Raw genomic sequence first — 19969 nt, 5'->3', positions numbered from 1 at the left:
AGTTAAGAAAAATAGGAAGGTTATTGTGGAATTACAAGTACAGACGATGTACTAACATTCCTCCTATATCTATATAAAAAGTAATTATAGATAAGAGACTGTAGAATGTGTTAAAAAAATTGTTGCTCATAACGCGATCTTCTTTAAACTTTGCTGCAAAAGACACATGGCAATAAAGTCGAAAGTGAACCAATTTCAGGTTCATAGCACTTTCCCATAATTTTAAAATGAATTTTAAAATTTTTGAAATTCATTTAAAATCGGAAAAAAATGCTGTTGATCTGATATTGGTTCACTTTTGGGCTAGGTATGTACCTAATTCTCGTAACGGTCCTCATACTCATAATCCTACTCCTAATTCAGATTTCACCTTCATATCGGCTCTCATGATCATAATCATACTTTCGTCCTACCGGTCATCATACTTTTGTTCATAACCATAATTCATACCTTTGCCACTACTCATACCAGTGTAGATGCATTATATTTCTTGATAAATACCGTAATTATTAATAAAGTAAAAGTCTGTGTTAACTCTACGGCTTCCTCTCTTGCTTGATGTTGCTAACCGCGACCTTTCGCTAACATATAGTCAGCTGGAATCTGTGTAGTCAGCCCAGTTACATGGTTTTCAGATATTTGTATCATGTATCGTTTCAACTTACACCAGTTTAAAAAATGGACGAAAGTGGACAATGGTATGTTTTTGTACTCAGTCCGTATTCTCAGTTTTTGCGGGTCTATGTCAAAACGACGGCAGAATTCTGCTGACGGAAATTTTGTGTGGTCAAAATGCCGGCGGAATTTCCTGAACATGCATTTTTTTACGGAAATCACGAATTGATACGAAACCGGCTAATTGGTAAACTTATTGGTACAATAAACTGACAATGGCTTTTTACCGGTTTCCATTCCTTGAGCTAGCTTGCGAACTGGCAAGCCGCAATGGAGATGATGCTGGAAGTACTTCCATCGGCCAAAAGCGATCGCAACGCTACTGATCAACAGCATTTGAATGTTGCCTTTCTTCCGATTCCGCAGATTTCAACCAGCAAGCTAGAACAAGCAATGGAAACCGGTAAAAAGCCATTGTCAGTTTATTGTACCAATAAGTTTACCAATTAGCCGGTTTCGTATCAATTCGTGATTTCCGTAAAAAAATGCATGTTCAGGAAATTCCGCCGGCATTTTGACTACGAGAATTTCCGCCAGCGTTTTTACCATACAAAATTGAAAATTCCGCCGCCATTTTGACCACACAAAATTTCCGCCGGCAGAAAAATCCGCTGTCGTTTTGACATTGGCCGTTTTTTATCATTTCGCTTTCATTATCCAGTTTAAGTTTACTGAATTCATTTTGTAGTGCAGTCATTTTCTGATAAAGTGATTTTCTGCTTCAATTTCGGATGAAATAATTTTTACAAGTAGACGATTGAGTAGACTATCGTGGCTTTGATCGAATATAGTAAATATGCTAGTACTGTACAAATAATATTTTTGACACGCTAGTGAGCAGTATGCGTAATGGCAGAGGTATGAGCTATGATTATGAACTGAACAAAAGTATGATGACCGGTAGGATGAAAGTATGATTATGATTATGAGAGCAAATATGAGTATGATTTTTGAATTAGGAGTAGGATTATGAGTATGAGGACCGTTATATATGATCGTGAGTATTAGGTACATACCTAGCCTCACTTTTGACTTTATGGTTATGTGTCTTTTACAGCAAAGTTTCAAAAAGATCTGGTAATAACCAGACTTTTGGTACACAACAATGCATTTTAAACTTTTCACCCATTTTAGTACGCTATATCTCGACAACCGGATGTTGCGCGCGCAAAATGTTTTCAGAACAATGTATACGAATCATTTATCGTTAGCTTAGTTTTAGCATATGTATCCCATTTTTGACGCTATTTACCGGGCCATTTTCCTTAAGAGGCAAGCTGGTACATATGCGTACCATATAATTAATAGTACCCAAACGATACGAATTGTACTTGTAGAGATTTTGCTGTAATAACACAAGAGCGTATACGAATGTACGTAGTGCCGGTGAAGTACCTATTACCTTATCAAATTCCATCAAAACGCTGGATGATGCGGACCACGTTTTCAGAACAGTAAAAATAAATTTTATACCAACCAGAATTTAATATCAGTTGTTTCATGTTCCTTTGATTGTTGCAAATATTTACCCCTTTAATTATTTGTGTGCTTGCATATTGTTCAAGCAGTTGTGGAAGGGATGATCCGCACATACAGTACAACTTGTAGTTGCACATTATAGTTGTTCCGTAGAAATAATTTATTATATGCGCGCCAAATTAAAATCAATTTGAAAGCCTACCCTTTATTTGGAACGCCGGTGTATGCAAAACTCCCGAAGTAATCAGTTTCTTAAGGGTGGATTTTTGAGTAGGCTGATGTAGTATATCGCAGTTGCTAACATGTACAATTATTATTATTATTATTATTATTATTATTATTACGGCACAAGAGCAGACAACCCCAAGGGGACTTCAAGTCTGGTCGAACAAAAAACAATTTTAAATACAAGTAAAGAACTAAGACAGATCCACAGATTTGAGTAGAAATTTAAAGGCAGGTACAGAACTGGCATTGAAATTTTAGAGTTAACAGCAAGAATTTTATCGAAAAGACGCCTTATACGCATTTCCAAAGTCTTCTCTCCGATTACTCTCTTTGCCCGTGCAACCTCGATCCGTGCCGGCTTCCGCAGGTTATAGCTCATGGTGTTATCTTTTACTTGGACCATATCCAGAAGATAGACCGGAAGCGGGAATTGATCTTTGTTCCAGATCTTGAAAAGCCACACCGCATCGCTCTGACGCCATTGGTCGAATATGTGAAGAATACCCAACTTCCTAAACAGTTCCGGAGTAACCGGCATCTTGTAATCGGTGATGGTTTTCAGAGCTTTACGTTGCAGTCCGGCTAGCTTGTCGCGCTCAGTCGAAGACGCTGCAGACCATACCGGCGACTGGTGTGCGATATGGCAACCAAAGCAGGCGTGATAAAGACCTTTGCGCTGTGACATGCTGAGCCCTTGTTGTGCTCGCTTAATCATGGCAATGCCAAAATTCCCTTTCCGTTGTACCTTTCTGAACTGGTCGCTCCACTTCAAGTGGTTATCAATCTCAACGCCGAGATACCGGACACAATTTGAAATGTTGACAACCCATCCATTGATAACGACTTCTGGGTCCGGTTGTGTGTTTCGATCAGAACATATATACATCGCTTGGCACTTCTTTCCGTTAACGTGTAGTAGATTCTCTTCCACAATGTAAGCCTCCTTCGGCAATCTGCATTTTCCACCCACTTAGCCGATGAACATAACCTCAAACATAATGAACATAACATTTTCCCAAAGAGGACCTATCAGCGCACAGTTCCTGTGAATTCTGTACGCGCTAATGTACGAGTACGCGATGATGTTTCATAACCTGACCGGTGAGCTCCGTTGATTTATCCAGCTCGAACATATTAGAAAAAGTAGTAAAAGAATGAGAGAAATAAATGCGTGCGATTATCTACTTGTGAATAATTGTTGAGGTATTTCGACCTGTTATCTCTTGACCAGGGAGTCAGTAAAAGTAATAAGTAAAAACCGGGACTTCCGGACTAAATGGGTTAATAATACATCAAGATTAATACGATATCTTCGGCTGTGCATTGCGCAGCTTTCTCGATTAACGATAACTCAAAGGTGGCAGTTACCTTAGCAAGAATCAATAACTTGGCCGGTACACGTCATTTTTGTCGCTGGTTGGTGTTTTGTTAACTTCCCAGGCAGTGTGACGACTGACGAGGAGGAAACTTGAAATATTCAGTTGTTATTTTTAAAGTTAAACTAGTGTTGTAAAGTTTTCACCGAGTATTCTACTGGAACCTCCACGTTTTTGCTGGAGGCGAATAGGGCTTTGTGCGCGATACAGTGCGTTTCCCAAAGAGGACCTAACAGCGCACAGTTCCTCTGGATTCTGTACGCGCCAGCAGTACGATTCTTCTGCGATCAAAGTCATCAAACTCCTTACTTTGGATAGTCTGGATCTGCGAGATTTTGGTGTTGTTGTGTTGTGTGGTTTTATCTTCCCTGCAGTTCTCTATAAAGACAATTTGTATCGTGATTGCAAAGTGTCAGAATCTGACGGGAATTCGCCTCGACTTTAGTCGACTACCTTCCCTTTTGACCGTCCAAATCGCGATTTGGCTGTCATCATGGTCAGTGCAAGAAGACGTTTTGGTTGAGTCGTGCATCGTGATGTTCTCATCTTCGGCGTGTATTGTACTTCTTAACATGGTGGCTCGCTGCCCAGAGACGAAATGTGATGGAAGCAGTTTCGTTGCGAGTTCATATTTCTCACGAAAACTTGGAAGATTCTCTCAGAGTTTTAATTATTTTGGAAGTGTGATCTTTTTTTGCAGGAAATTAGAAATACAGCCAACGTTGTAAACGTTGATCGTGTGGTCTTCAGATTAGATCATTAGAATATTTATCAGCTAGGGAATATTAAATTCAAAATGCATAATAAATTCCACGATGTCGTTGTCGCGGGCTTTTAACGTTGTCACCGTCTTGTGTTCTTTGCAGAGCCAGATTCAGGTTCTTGGACGAGTGAATTCCGGACACGCTGATCTTGTGGTAAAGAGTAAAGACTTACCGTTCCAATAGAAATCTAAGAATAGGGAGAAATACTTAATACCCCAGTATTTTAAGGATTTTTACACGTCTTTCAAGTTTTCTTCGAATTCCGGAAGACCAGTGTAAACACTTTTTCCTTTTATCATGATATATTTTAATATTTATTTAATAATAACTAATAAGGACGTGGCTAATTTTAATTTGAGAATGCGTTTCAAAACTGTAGAAAACGTTTCAAAACTGTGTCTTCTTATGGTAAAATATTTGGGAATATTAATTGTTATTTTGAGTTTTATATGTAGAAAATTACTTGTATTCTACAGTATTTTCTAGGAGTTTTTTCAGCGGGTCTAAATGGTCTTTCAAGTTTCCTTCAGATTCTGGAAGACAAATTTGGAAGCACTTTTTCTTTTTATCGTGGTGTTTTTTAAAATTAGTTTACTATTGGCTACCAGACTATAATTTGGGGAATATGTTTAATTGGAGAATGTCTAGGCGGCATACAAGCCTTTAGAAATTACGTGGTGTTTTTATGGTACTATTGGATTTACTACTTACGGGTAAAAGTGTTAAGAAATATTGATTATCCTCCAAAGTGTTCCCTCTGCTCTCGATAGCACGACGTGAAGTTCGACCACTTCGGGACGTCGCTGGCCACATGCTCGTCGGATCGCGTGGTGAAGATCTTCCATGTGGAGAAAGACGACACCGGCGGTCAGAATATCGTCCACGCTGCCGATCTCAAAGGGTAAGGAAGAATGTATGGGGCTGTTGCAGTGAACAGTCATTGCGTTGTTGGCGCCTTCCGACGGCAGGGGCTTTTTCTTTCGTGGTTTTTCTCGGTAATTTTGGGAAGGCCCACGGCGTCGGCGCCAGGCGTTACTTTAATTGTCACATGACAGATTTCATATGACTGATCGGTATTTAAATTTACCTTGAATTTAAGTTACAGTTTCTCGTACAATTTAAACTGAATTTGAATTAATTTAATTTGTAAATTTCACGTTTATTCATAGAAGTATTTATTTGATTGTCCCTTTTATTCCTCATCTTTACAGACTTTACTTTCTGCTTTAATTTTCGTTTTAATGTGTTTTGTTGTGGGTTTTGAAAAGAAAATATCTTGATGACTGCGGTCTAAACTGCGGTTGTGGCCTACGCCGACTGCGGTAAAAGCGCGGTAAATGGCTAAATATTGTGAAAAAATTTTAAAAATCGCTAGTACGTTGTACATGTCTCTGAAACTGTCTGTACTCTGCTGCTATTTCCAGGCACGATGATGCCGTGTGGCAGGTCAGCTGGGCGAATCCGCTGTACGGAACGGTGCTGGCGTCCTGTGGGTATGATAAGAAGGTGATTATCTGGCGCCAGGAAGCCGGTCACTGGAATCAGCTGCACGAATACGTCCACGATAGTTCAGGTGATTTTTGAATGTTGCTATGTGTACATATAAGTAAACGGTAATATAATGTATTTTTGAATTTGGTTACTTACCCGTATTCTGTACGAGATACGTAAACGGTAATTTTAATTGGTAATTTTTCGAAGTTAGTATTATCCATGTCACTTGTATCGGAGATTGTATGTAGCTAAGTAATATGAGCACCCTGGGTTTCTATCGAATTTCTACATAATTGAATAATTTTGAAAAACGTTTTTGCTGCTTTCTCCGGGTTTTGGCTGGAATAGTTTATCTAGAGTTGATTTTATTTTATAAATTTGGGTGTTTGTTCGATTTGAAGCAAATGTTGATTACCGGTGTCAGTTTACACGTCATGTGGTTATTAGTGAATTGTTTGGCCTTTGCTCCGTTTGATTTGGGCCGTCTGATGCTGGCATGCGGTGCGAGCGACGGAAACATCATCATTTTATCCTATCAAGGTGGGTGTATTTGGTAAAATCTTGGTAAGATTTTTGCTGGATCCTGAATCAGGTTCGGTTTTTTGACGCTGCCGTTATAATTTTTTCCCTTTTTGCTGATGTGAATTTTTTTCTCTGATGACAAACTTCATGAACCGGGTGTTTTTGCAGATGATGGCAGTTGGAAACCAGTGAAAATCCCTAACGCTCATCCCGTAAATAATTTGCTTGATTTTCGATGGCGACAGCACTGTCTAACATGATGGCTTTGTTTAACAGTTGGGAGTGTTGGCGGTCAGTTGGGGCGATCCGTTCTTCATGCCGATCAACGGGAAACGCGGAGAAACCGTGACGGCACGGCTGGCCACGGGTGGCTGCGATAATATGGTCAAGATTTGGCGGTACGTCTTTTTCTGCTGTGGATTCTTATTAAATCAGCATGGCCGCTTAGTATATTTGGAATCGTTGCTCTATTGATTAATCATCAGCATAATTGAAAATTTCGAGAAAAGCGGGATAAGAAGCTTCAAAAGTATTGTACCGATAAATTGTGAATGATTGCGGTCATCGCATTAAAATATCCTTCAGAAGTATAAAAGGTTTTCAAAAATTATACAACTGTTTTAAACCGTTTTAAGAATTATTCACCTGTTCAGTTTAAGATCGGTAGCCATTATATTTATTAGCTTCGTGCATATTACGTTTGTGCCCTTGTACTGCGTTGTCGTTCTTTCCATCAGTAACAAGGAGTATTTACCGTAGTTTTACCGAGCACAAAATGCAGCAGGAGTCCAATCAGAAATTCAAGAAAAATAGTGTGAAATAATTTGTTACCTATATTATTGGTAATTGCTGTATTTTATGAAATATTTTTGATATTGTGTTTGCTCACAATTCAGTGCGATTTTTCAAGCAACAGATTGGACCCTTTCTGTAGCGAGATAAAGCGAATATCTACCGGAGAAAATATTGTCGAATTAAGAGCTTACAGCCAGAATGATTTTTATATATATACAAATACGTGATTTTTGCAGTGAAAACGGCGATTCGGGTCCCTGGAGTGAGGAGGTCCGTCTGGACAAGCACACGGAGTGGGTGCGCGATGTGGCCTGGCGCATTAACCGGTTATTCGAGCACACCACCATCGCCAGCGCCTCGCAGGATCGCACGGTGCTCATCTGGAAGCACGACGGCCATTCCGGGTGGACGTATGAACTGCTGAAGCATTTTGAGGATGTTCCCTGGACGCTGAGCTTCAATCCCACCGGCAGCTCGCTGGGCGTCTTCTGGGGCATGAATTCGGTATGCGCACAAGAAAGTTTGCTTAAATATTGTAGATATAAGTGCTTTTCCAATAATATATTCGCTTGAATAAATGCGTATTAATTTCTGAACTGAGCGATGGTATACATTTTCAATTGTCAGTTTTGTTCTTCTTGTGTTGGTCCAAAATAAGCGCCGTCGTACATATTGCCATACTATACCTGAGAGTACTGTTCAATTTCAACATTATGTAGTACGCACCTTTCAGATTTTTTCTGTAGGATGGATGTTTGTTTGAAACTTTTGAACTGAGCTTCAATGAAATAGTTTTTCGATGAAATCGCGTTTAAGTAAAGTAGGAAAAGGCCTCTTAAAAAGTTCTAACCGTAAGTATTATGTGGGGCTGTCAATGTAGTGCAATGGCGCATTTTGCTGTCCAAGAATTTGTTATCGCTATATCGCATTCTGTATTACTAAAAATTGCTTTATTTAACGTTCCTGATTTTCGCTTTTTGTGCACAGATGACGATCTTTCGTGACACCAATGGGAAATGGCAGCCGATAACCGAAGCGCCGTCTGAAGAGGAGGATGGGCCACGGAATGAAGAAGGCGATGGGAAGCAGGCCGACAGCCGTCCCTACGAAGGCTACGATGCCACTCAAGTCCATTAAATCATACCGTTTTCCTTTTTTCTCTTCTGGACCAGTTAACATTTGTGTTGGTAACGTTTTGCGTATTTGAATGGAATTTGTCTGGCACAATTATAGTTTTTCTACAATATAATGAGATTCCGCTGCTCACCGTGGGCTTCTGGATGAATAAGAGAATGTAAACTGGGAATCCAAATTAGTAGTGAATAGTGACAAATAATTAATTGTTCCTGACGAGTTGCAGGTGCAACGACCATTTCCACCAGTCTAAAATAGCCAAAACGCAAACTCATCCCGAAATTTCGATCACTTTTTGATGTCTCATCCGTGATATTATTACCCTCACTCGTCTAGTGACAAATAATCAAAACCGCCGCTATACTTGCGAAAAATGCGATACACGCGAAATCGCGAACCGTTCCCATTCCTCCTACGCAGCCTTCACCGGCGCGTTTTCCTTTTGTCCACAGAATTTTTTAAAAAATTGTCTGCACTTGACTGACTGAATAATCATCTGTACATATCTTCGCATGCTTGTCACTGCTTCACAAGCATCTCCTGTTTCAAATTACGTAAGTAAAAGAGCCAAAACAATAACCAGCAAAATTTATTCAAATTATTGTACAAGAGTTCCAGAATTTCCAAAGCAGTCAAAGCTGAAAAATAGAAAATCCACCGCACTCTACTGACACGGGAACAATTTGTACGAGTACCGAGTACGTACCCAAAAGCCAACCTTTCCTAGTCAGATCCAACAGCAAATTTTACCATAAATATTGGTCCGCAAAAACAATGAATTTCCTTCTCACAAAAAATCACAACGCCAGCGCAGGAAAAATAAATAACTACCGCCGAGCTGAGACAAAAAATCCTCCCAAAATCTTGCACATCCAACAAAAAAGTGACTCCTGGTCCACATCGCTCACAGGTCAATCAACAAATTCTCATTATCACTTCCCACACTGCCGTTACGACTGGCCGCCGGTCTGGCAACCGGTCCGCTGGGGCGCGTGTCAGCCTGTAAAAAATAACAAATTTAATAATATTGTGACGAGAAAAAATAACAATTAACTGCACAAACATATGACGCAAATTTAACATCGTTCCCAGCTGTAGCTCGTACCGTATTCACCGATTTTCGTTAATTTCTTTCAATTGTGAATTCCACTAATTAAGCAGCTGACTTATCAGGTCACTCATAAATTTTTAAAAATTTACTGTTAATTCTTTATTAGCCTTATTTATTTTGGCATGAGTTACGTTATAATTTATTCAATTATCATAACGTCTAATTTTTTAATATAATTTTTGGATTACTTACTGTTGTAATTTAAGTCTGCTTTGACAAGGAGGAAAACAACAATTAAATGCGCAAACAAAAGGAAAACAATCCGACACAGTTCTCATTGCCAGCCGAGTTATTGTTCACTGACTTTGGCATTTTTTTTCGATACTATATCTCCAGTCATTATTCCGTATTCGACTAATTTATCAAGTCATTTATAATGTTTTAAAATCTATTTATAAATGTGGACAAACGGGTTAAACTATTTAAATCGAGCAGCCGACAAGTCGATCGGTCACCAGCGGGCGCAATGTGTCATGAAGAGCGGCCTATCAGGCGCATAAATCCATATCAAATACACCTGCTTGTTGTTACGCCGCCTTGCACCGCTGACTGACTGACCGACGCCGGCCCCCGGAGAAAATATATTATTTATGGCCATTAAATATGACCATCTCCCGGTCGTAATAAATTTTGTCACCTAACGACTCTCTCCACGCTATTTTCCATATTTCCATGCTAATCGGTTCAAGTGTCAATATTCAATTTATCCGCAAACAAACCACCGCTTTTGTCTTTTACCCGCGACCGCCTGACAACTTGACCTCCAAGCCCACTCATTACACAGCCAACGTCTCAAATCAAATCTGAAACGACGCCGACCACTAATATTTCTATTATTTCAATCAAAAACAAAAGCATTAAATTCTGTCAATATTTAATTCCAGTTATTAAAACTCATAACTCGCCAGTAAATTCGGTTCAACGAATAAAGCGTTTAACGTTTAAAGCAGCCGAAAATTTAACCAGATCAACGCCGATATAAAATACCAACTTGTAAAACGAAAAAGTACCCAAAACATTCCAGACGAAATTATTTAATAAGAAAATCGGTAATGAGAGAAAAGGAATCTTTGATATTATTAATAATTCTAGCTTCATAAAAAATACAAGGAAATTCCATCATCCAGGATCCACAAGCGGCATATCAACAGCCAATATCCGAAAAACATCACATTAAACTTGCCTCGTCGGCGTTTCACACACCAAGACAAGCTTGACAATATTTATTGCATCATAAAGTGGGTCGGTGCGCTAATTCACAATTCCGTTGAGCAAAAAATAAAGAAAAGAACAGCTGGCTGTTATCCAATGCCAACCGCAACTGTTCGATAGATAAACATCAATTTCACTGGTGATTAAAAGGAACGAACAGGAAAGAAAACGATCATTCTCCTTGTGTCAATTTCTAACTATTGACTACCGAGCAGAAAACTGGCAATTACTTCAAGACCACTAAACGGCGACTGACGATACCAAATCTGAATCCATCAACAACTGATTGCAAAAATTTGCATTTTTTACTATCCTTGAAAATAACATTTAGATAAATATATCAAGTTACAATTAAATTTTTTCAAAAACGAATTGCCATGCGTAAGACCTAAAAATCTAAGTCTAAGACGAAACCTAAAAATAACATAAGCAAACAAACAATTATTGTAAAAAGGCGGTTATCGCATAAAATTGTATCCAAATAACACCAAAAATAGTATTTAACGATAAACAGTAGTATATACTATATACCGGTTATATTATAAAATCTGGTAATCTCCGCGGATGAACCTGACATTTCTCGGGAAGTTTGCTTCGGAATTCAATTTGCAACCCGAATAAATTAGCATTTCTTCTACAAATTTCCCCCGCAAAACCGTTATAGTATGCGTAAACTAATGACCGCAATGTTTCGCTTGACTAAACGACCTGCATTACCGAAAAAACCCTACGCTCACCCACCTTCGCCCCATTCCATCGATACGGCAGATTCTCCGTTAGCGCCACCGTCGGCTTCAAGCTCAACCGTCCGGCCGGCACCCGCCCCGCACTGGCCGTCACCTTCGCCCCGCTCCACCGGTCGCCGTCGACGGCATAAACGATAAACGCCGCTTCGTCGCGCTGTTCTCCTTCTTGGGCGGCGACGGGGTCTTGGCGCGCAGCAGACTGCCAAAATCCAGCGGACTGACCGGTTTCTCTTCCGGTGAGGTCTTAGGCGACGGCTTCTTCGGCGTGGACAAGCGGGCCACGGATTCCGCCAACGCCGGGGTCAAGGTGAAGCGACCGGGGATTTTCTTATCATGCACGGCTTTCAAGGGCTCCGCGGCGGTCTTCTCCGTTTTCTTCGTGTTATATGTGCCCTTCTGCGCGGAATCCCGGAAGCTCATGCGGGCAACACCCTTGACAATGTTCTCCGCCGGCAGTTTGGGCATGCGAAGTGATCGACTGCACACGGCACTTCGTGCCGGCCAGTTCAACGGATTTTCCGGCAGCTTGGCGATTTTGGCCGGAACCTCCGCCGGTTTTGCCATCTTCGGCAGGCTTTCCATAGATTTTGCAATTTTTCCAACCGCAACATTGGGCAAGGATAATTTCTTAACTAAAGGAACAATCTTCCCGCTTTTCCCAGCATCTGAGCTAATCGATCCGGTTCTGGGAACTCCCATGAGTGATTTTCCTACAACTTCCGGTTCAATCTGCGATTTCTCCGTGGCTACACTCGATTCAGCTGAAGTTTCTGCATTTGTGATGTGATTAGCGGGAATGGACGGACTGGGATTGAGAACAGTTGGGAACGGAGCGAAATTCACATGAGCCACGCCTTTGGGAGAACTCTTCAGTGCGGATTTGGGCGGGGAGGGGATTTTGCTGGGAGGTGGAATGAAAGATTGCTTTGGAGCAGCGATAGGCATTTCCGGACTCGATCCAAAAACCAGTCTCGACGGAATCTGGAGTGAAACGATCAAGAACGTCAGATACAGGCAGTTGTAAAAATCTGAGTGAAAGACTTCTAAATTATTAATAAATCAGCTTTAAAAATTCATACAATTTTTACGGCATCAGTTACTACTGGTCCACAGGCACTCATAAAAAATATTTCTGATGAAAATACGGCTTGCCGGATACGCACGCTTAGCTGGTGTGGTTAATACGCATTCGTAGTATAATGGCTGCACGATCCTTAAAGATCTAAGAGTTTACATCGCAGGTCTTTTACATATAAGTGTGTATACCGCACTATCCTTACCTCCCCATATTTTTAACCTCTGCATATCGAATGTCAAACTGCTTTATAAACACTTTTTGTGTAGTAACTATTCAATGAAAACCCAGTATACTTTATTTTAGTTACTAAAAGCACAAAAACTGAATAATTATCACAAGGAAATTTCAATGCATGTCTTTTTGGGAGTCAGATTATTAACTTTTTCTTATAAAACAAGGAAGGCAAGTGAGAAATTAAATTCCTCTAGCTATATCTGCTAACAACTTAATTACGCGCATGATCTTTTAATTAAGTACTCCGAGTTGTGACAAGCAGACCTACTTCGTTGAACTGCCATGTTTATGGCACCCAGTAGACAAAACATGCTGCTGAATAATTGTAGATTTTTGACTGAGAGATGATCAGGCTGATTGCGGGTAGTTCGTGATTTATTAGTGGAAAATTATAGTGGTAATTTCATCAATCGACTCAACCTAAATCCACTCTGAGACACCCACACACAATTACAGCCACGAACATCGTCTTAGCGTGACAATCACGAAATCAATCCAATAATCGCCGCAAAAGTAAGCCAACGGAAAAATTATAAAACCAATCAGGCAAAAATTTTTAAACAATTAAATTTTATGCTTCCTGATAAAAATTTATTTTGAAGGAGCTTGTACTTCAAAATTCTAGCTCAGCGACGTTAACGGTAATTTTAATAGCCGCTGCAATGTGAATCAGTTTTTACAGTTTTTTTAAACTTTTTTCTGCCCTTTTTGGATAAATAAATCAAACTTGAAGTACTGAAATGTCGTAGGCGAATGTTTTATTTGCTCTTATAGTGCAAAATATGTTAATTGTTAAATTGTCAAACATCGTCGACAACGTGTCTGTTGGGAGACCCATTCAGAACGGCACTGAAAAATATTATGCTAACGATAACCCAAGCTAATTTACATAGCAAACAACGGCAGGAAAATCAATATAAATGTACACTAATAATGATTTCTAAACTGCATCACAAAGCAAACGCATGTCCAATCCTATTAAAATTTTACATGAATTATTCAACAATTCCAACAATGCTTCATGCCGACAGATCCGCATCGTCAAGGCATTCATGTGCAAACATACTGAACCAACACTGCGGCGCCAAACATTGCATCGTATTTTATATATACCGCCAAAGGTACAAATAAACCAATTTATCCGTGAATGTTTAGCTTGAGCAACCACCTTTGTAAATAAATGCCAAAGAAAAAAACAACTTAAGTCGCCGCGGTAAATTTGCTCATGTCACTAAAGCACCATGTTTCGACAGAATTAAAAAAGAAATAATTTTCCAAAAGACAAATAAACAATTAAATATAAAAAGCAAAAAGCAACTCGAAACACAAAAACCCAAAATAATTTCTGATTCAATATATGTCTAAGAAATGCAAGAGAATAAAATATTATAATGGGAAGGCATAGTAGCTGATAATCGAAGAAATAAAAAAGCACAAATAAAATGGCTAGGCAAATTATACAAGTAAGCGGATAAAAAAATTTCTGCAATATAACAAAAACTGTGCTGACTGAACTCGGGAGAAGTTAAACGAAAATGCGAAAACAACTACTAGCGCGAAACTCCAGCTGTAAGACACTCAGAAAACATGGTCCACGTGAAGAGCGTGTTTTTCTGTAGTGCAAGAGGAGTGTCTTAAATCGGTCGAGTGCTTTCTCAAGTTGCTTCTCGCACACGTAACCCAATCCCCCCTCGAACATCACCTTCCCACTCGGGCGCCGTGTCCGCTATTGTCTCCCGCCGTACAATTGCCCACCCCCGTACACTCATCCTGCGCATACTGCGCTCATACACGCATAATACAGACAGCGAAGTCAAACAAGCATAATTCCGGCTTTTACACCCATTCACCGCACGACCACTTCACACCCAGTAAACCGCATCGTTAAAATCACACCACCACAAAACCATCACATGTGCAGCCCGCCAAACCGGTGAAAACTCCGACATTCGCCCTCGCAGTTCTACTTCCTTATTATTCACGAAATTTTGTCACCCACCAACCTCTTTAGCGTATAAACAGCATTTATGCCGAAGCGAAATGTTAGGAAAAACAAACGATGTCTAAATCAGAAGTTTAAAAAAACTAACCGCAACATCTTTTTGTGAATTTATGGACGCAAATCGCATTTCATTTTAACAAGAAAAAACAGGATTTATTTTTAGAATCTGGGAAATCCGTACTTGTTAGGAAAATCGAAATTATGTATTAAATCGGAATTTTTTTGGCAACAAAACACCATTTAAAAATTTACAAAAGCTAAACTAATTTAATGATTAAAATTTAAAAGGATTATCTAAATGAAGGATTAAAACTGATGCTGAAAAATCACTGAAAATGATCCTGCTCAGCTAAATATAAATTCTAACTTACCGTTGGCGACGCGACGGTACCATCATCCCCAACCACACTCTTCTCTCCCTCCAAACACGGCGTACTGGGTGAACTGCGTCGCTCCTTAATCTTCCGCATCAGCTCCCGTCCAGCCTCCAACATTTCCCGTTCCTGTGCCTGGGCGCGACGGGCAATCTCCGCCAACGCTCCCGAACCCAACTCTTCCGGTTTGCGGCGCAACAGCGAATTCTGACGGTTGAGATTGTATTCCGAATGGGCACTGCTCGGGCTGGATGATGCCAAATCCAGCAGCACCACCGAATCGGGAGATCGCGAGGAGATACCGGAGGAACTGGTCGAACGGGTCATGGACTGCGGTGTGGGAATGATCAGTTTGAGGAAATCATCCATCTCCTTGGACGCACTGTTCTCGTAATCCCGAAAGCGTTCGCGCGCGGCGATAACGCGCTGCTTAAAGGTCAGCGGGCTATCCAGCAGTGTTTTCACCGGCACATCTTCCGAATCCGACCTAATACGTACAAGTTTTGATTGACGATAACTTTTACATTTTTGAAGTAGCCAATTTACAAAGTGCAGCCTTGTTTTTCGTGTAAAAATCCGAATGAGGTTAATGCAAGCTTGATTTTCAGATATTTTATAGAAACCGGGTAATAACGAAAATATTTTACTGCCAAAAACCCGAAAAAATAAATATTCGTTTAGAAATAGCTTATTGTTAAGCGGCGCTTCAATTTTCCATTTTTTTATTAAACTTTTTTATTTGCTAATGTGACTCTGCCTCCCAAAGCCAGCGTACCACAGTACACGTCTAGGCCACTTTATTATGAGCACATACTTTAAACAATAAATAAACCAACTTTACACAGTTTACAGCCCTATCAACACACTGGCCCAGTGCGTCCAATTAAACCTATCAAGGCCGTCATCACAGCAGCTCAAAAGCAGATTAAAGCAGCCACAACATCACCGCATCTAATCAAGAAATCGATTAAAAACGTGTTATACCATTTATCAGTTATCAACCAGCAATCGGCCTAATTCACTCGCGAATTAGCGCCAAATCCGAACGATTCAGCTGTCAAATCTGCCACAGCGCAGTGCATTTAGCAAATGAGGATTTAATCAACTAGATAATCATTTTATAAACCTAAAAAAACCAATTTCCTCACATCCGGCACTATTTTCTACCGAGATTTATAACCCAAAAAATAAAAATCAAACAAAATGCGCATTAAAAGCAACAGTCATCAATAAAATCAAAAATTCACACAAAAAAAATAAACCAACTGAATTATCGATATTTCAATATTGTCAGAAAATATCACAAACCATACCGAAAATTCCTTTTCAAAATTACCATCAATGGCGCTATTTGCAAGGCAGAAAAGATGGATTTGTTTGAGCGCATCGAATAGCCGGAAAGAACTGTCAGAGCCGTCTTACCTTTTATGATAATGCCTTATTCAATAAAAGCCGCACATTAAATACGGTGATTTTAATCATAAAAGCCATACGAGTATTCACTATTCCATATCCACACACTCACATGGCCTCCGGTGTGCGAATTTCACAGTCAAATCGTTCATCAAATAAATCATCCGGATCATCACGCAGCTCCATAATCCCGCCACTAAACGGTGAACAGCCATTCCGCGCCGGCGTTCTCGACAATAAACTCATATCTTTACGTTCCATACTGATGACCACATCCACATTGCCACATACCGACGGTGTTTGCATAAGCGATTCTAAACCAATTGTACCGAAATTTAGTTGGCAAAATCACCGTTGCACCGTGAAGCGCCAAGCAAATGCCATAAAACTGTACAGCATTTTATTCACCTGCGCAGTAATTAAATTAAACTACATAATATATTCGAATAAATCGAACCGTAATAAAACTATGTATGACATCATGGTGCAATGATTATGAAGCGCCGAAAAATACGCAGCTACGCCGCATTTAAAATCAAACAGATTTTAAACTCTTTCAGAATCCGGCTACCTTGCATCCCAGTGAATAATTTGGCACGTATTATCCATCAAATAGAAACTTACCCTGTTGCGTAATATCCTTCAAAGCGATTAAATCACACTCTCCGTCATCAAGGCATATTAGATCGGTGCCGGCCGTTGAAATATTGTCAACCACTGCAAAAAAACCACATTCATCTCCAATGCAGCCGACAATTTACAGCGCATTACAAGCTGTTTTTAAAAGCAATTGTACGCCAACCGCGTTTACTGCGGTAGGTCGAGGAATGGGCCAGTGTGCTTGTGTACTGTGAGTGTTTATCGGTGATTGGCATACTTGAGCAAAGAGAGACGACTAGACGATGATAGCCTTGAACAGCAACAGCTTCGATTAGCCAGATCACGTTTACATGCAACTGGCCGCGGCCTGTCGCTCTTTTTCTTAAATTGCCGTTCTTGTTTTTTGGGGTGGGGAAAAACAGATCCGGAACGACAAGAAAAATGCTATACGATAATAAATCACCGCTGCCGAATGGACTGTACCGGCGGATGGACCACTGATGGTAGGGGCTATTTACATTTTTTGAACATAAATACACGACAAATCGTTTTGTCATGCGCCGTGATAAGTGCCTTCAAATGGACCACCATTATCGTAATAGCTACCGAAAGGTTATCGCCAATTATATATTGCAACGATCAGACGGCCATTTTTTGTCAACAACAAAAAATTAATAATATCATCACAACTCCTATAATCCCATCGATTCGAATCAGTAGCCGAGCTTTGGCAGGAAAAATAAAATTGATCAAACATTTTCAGCTAGAAATTTTAGCTATACTTTATTGTAAGTATGATAACGGGTGTACATAAGAAAATAAAGTTAATAACAAACAATAATGCAGTAAAAATGAAAAATAAATAAAATTATTTTAAAAACCCATTAGAAAATTCAATAAAGCTCTGCTCGAATTCTTTTTTGAATTAAACATTAAAAATGCCATTTTAATTTTTTGTCTTTCACTTCAATCCGTTCCGGCGCTTTGGAACCGGATGGTAATTGTCAGTTTAAAGCGAGTTAGATTTCACTTACAACTTACTGGATAATTTTACGAATTTTTTAATTTTGATAATCAATGAATGTTCTCTAACGTTCAAGCACCGAAGCAGGCACACAAATGCTGAAAGTTTACACAGGGTTTTATTGGTGCATTAGCTTTTCACACGGCGGTTGTCCATAAACAGGTCAGCAGGAAAACGGAATCCACACGCAAACAAAGGAAGAAAAGAGGTCCCGGGGTTACATATTTCTAATCGATTACACACATCCCGTGAAACCACCTGGATTTGCTATCATATCACAGGATCTACTCACTTTCGCTGATCCCGGCGATAAATGAAACCGGGCCGGTTTGCATTGTGGGCCGCTGGCCCGACAGAAATTGGCGGCCTCCTTCTCCGATTCATCAAAATTACTCATGCTGGGCAAACCGGTCAGCCAGGTCGTAAGATAATTTTGAAAAATTAAACAGTAAAAACAAAAATCGAAATTAAGGGAAAGGTTTCCTACATTTTAGAATATTTTTTTAACTGGGCGATCGCAAATCTCGGGCACCAGTCAACTGCGACAGGAACTAAAAACCAGTATCAAATACTACATGTATTAACTTTCAACAATAATTTCACAATAGTTTGTTCTTTAAGGTCGCTGTAAAAATTCAAAACAAGGTTATTTACTTACTTTCAAAGTATGCTCAGAAAACGTACAATGCGACATACGCTTTAAAGTTTAAACTGCACTTTTCATAATAATTTTATATATTTACGATTAATACGCCAACAATTTTAAAATTCCAAAATAAAAATATTTAACACTGCACGAACAAGATATTAACCAAAACATCTAAAATAATTAACTGGAAACGGGCGGCGCCCGGGCGTTGATAACGGTCGCGTAATGGCTTACGTTCGCTTGTCGCGGCTGCCAACTTTGCCGGTGCCTGGCTACACCCGTTCGACGTCAGGATCGCGCCTAAACAGCGCCCGTTTTTCACGTTTCAACGCTTGGGTTTCCCGCTCAAAGGCCACGTCAAATAACGATGGAAATAATCAAATGCGAAGAGAATTAAGCGAGACAGTTCAGCTTTCTAGAAAGCCCATCAGATTTTTTCCTTTTAAAGATGCGACCTCGACGCATCACGCCAAAGAAGCCAATCGTTGCAAAAAAACCAGAACCCAGACCGCCGTTATAAACTTTGACAATTTCGACAAAATTACCGCTCCAACTACGTTCTCATACGTAAACTTTTATGGTTTTATGGTGATAAATGCTTTTACAATCATCGGTTACGGTTAAATGAGCGCCTAGTTGATAAATTATCAAGAAAAAATCATCCGAACGAGAGCCCACCTGTGGAGCGCCGCATTGCTGCAAAGGCAGTCGAATTACTTGCACTTCACTTCACTCCGGATTAACAATAACAAAATACAGCAGAATTATGCTGCCCAATAAGCATAACACTGGAATAAAACCAACAAAAGATTCCTTTCAGTTTTCAGAGGACCGCGCGCTGTACGGCCGGAATTCCAAACAAATCTCTGCGCTTTTACGCCAACTCAAAAGGCTGGCCTTGTCCACGAAACGTGACTAAACATAATAAATATTTGCACTGCCGAATATTTTAACGGCAAAACAGCCCAAGAGAGAAAAAGCGTCCAAATTGGGAATTTGCAAGGCAAATAGCGAAACCTGACTGTTTTCGCTTGACAGGTTTTGCGAAAACGCTCTGAC

General features: G+C 39.9%; 2 protein-coding genes across 3 annotated transcripts; one reads left to right on the top strand and one right to left on the bottom strand.

Annotated features, from left to right (window-relative positions):
• The first annotated feature begins 3655 nt into the window (after positions 1 to 3655).
• LOC129586652 (protein SEC13 homolog) lies at positions 3656 to 8639 on the top strand. The gene is made up of 9 exons (XM_055479975.1): positions 3656 to 4254; positions 4625 to 4675; positions 5293 to 5423; positions 5947 to 6095; positions 6464 to 6556; positions 6707 to 6750; positions 6815 to 6936; positions 7570 to 7837; positions 8321 to 8639. Exons 1-9 carry the CDS (start codon positions 4252 to 4254, stop codon positions 8468 to 8470), a joined length of 1011 nt encoding a protein of 336 aa, XP_055335950.1. The 5' UTR covers positions 3656 to 4251; the 3' UTR covers positions 8471 to 8639.
• Positions 8640 to 9040: 401 nt separating this feature from the next.
• LOC129586518 (uncharacterized) lies at positions 9041 to 19969 on the bottom strand. 2 transcript variants are annotated; one of them, XM_055479794.1, is made up of 6 exons: positions 19589 to 19969; positions 17262 to 17354; positions 16750 to 16951; positions 15222 to 15711; positions 11532 to 12517; positions 9041 to 9467 (listed from the first exon to the last, which is right to left on the bottom strand). In XM_055479794.1, exons 1-5 carry the CDS (start codon positions 19602 to 19604, stop codon positions 11627 to 11629), a joined length of 1692 nt encoding a protein of 563 aa, XP_055335769.1. In that variant the 5' UTR covers positions 19605 to 19969; the 3' UTR covers positions 9041 to 9467; positions 11532 to 11626. The 2 variants fall into 2 exon arrangements, with proteins under 2 accessions (XP_055335769.1, XP_055335770.1); XM_055479795.1 differs by lacking the exon at positions 19589 to 19969 and adding an exon at positions 19145 to 19561.

This window comes from Paramacrobiotus metropolitanus, unplaced genomic scaffold, assembly GCF_019649055.1.
Source record: "Paramacrobiotus metropolitanus isolate TYO unplaced genomic scaffold, Prichtersi_v1.0 Parri_scaffold0000021, whole genome shotgun sequence".
NCBI lineage: Eukaryota > Metazoa > Tardigrada > Eutardigrada > Parachela > Macrobiotidae > Paramacrobiotus > Paramacrobiotus metropolitanus.
The sequence above is the reverse complement of the archived record's forward strand: the minus strand, read 5'-3'. Positions and strand labels throughout refer to the sequence as shown.

Excerpts from the sequence above, each read along its gene's own strand:
- LOC129586652 (XM_055479975.1), top strand. Across the intron at positions 4,676-5,292 it reads CCGGACACGCTGATCTTGTG|CACGACGTGAAGTTCGACCA; the intron begins GTAAAGAGTAAA and ends TGCTCTCGATAG. Across the intron at positions 5,424-5,946 it reads CACGCTGCCGATCTCAAAGG|GCACGATGATGCCGTGTGGC; the intron begins GTAAGGAAGAAT and ends TGCTATTTCCAG.
- LOC129586518 (XM_055479794.1), bottom strand. Across the intron at positions 15,712-16,749 it reads ATTCGCACACCGGAGGCCAT|GTCGGATTCGGAAGATGTGC; the intron begins GTGAGTGTGTGG and ends TGTACGTATTAG. Across the intron at positions 12,518-15,221 it reads GTACCGTCGCGTCGCCAACG|ATTCCGTCGAGACTGGTTTT; the intron begins GTAAGTTAGAAT and ends GTTTCACTCCAG.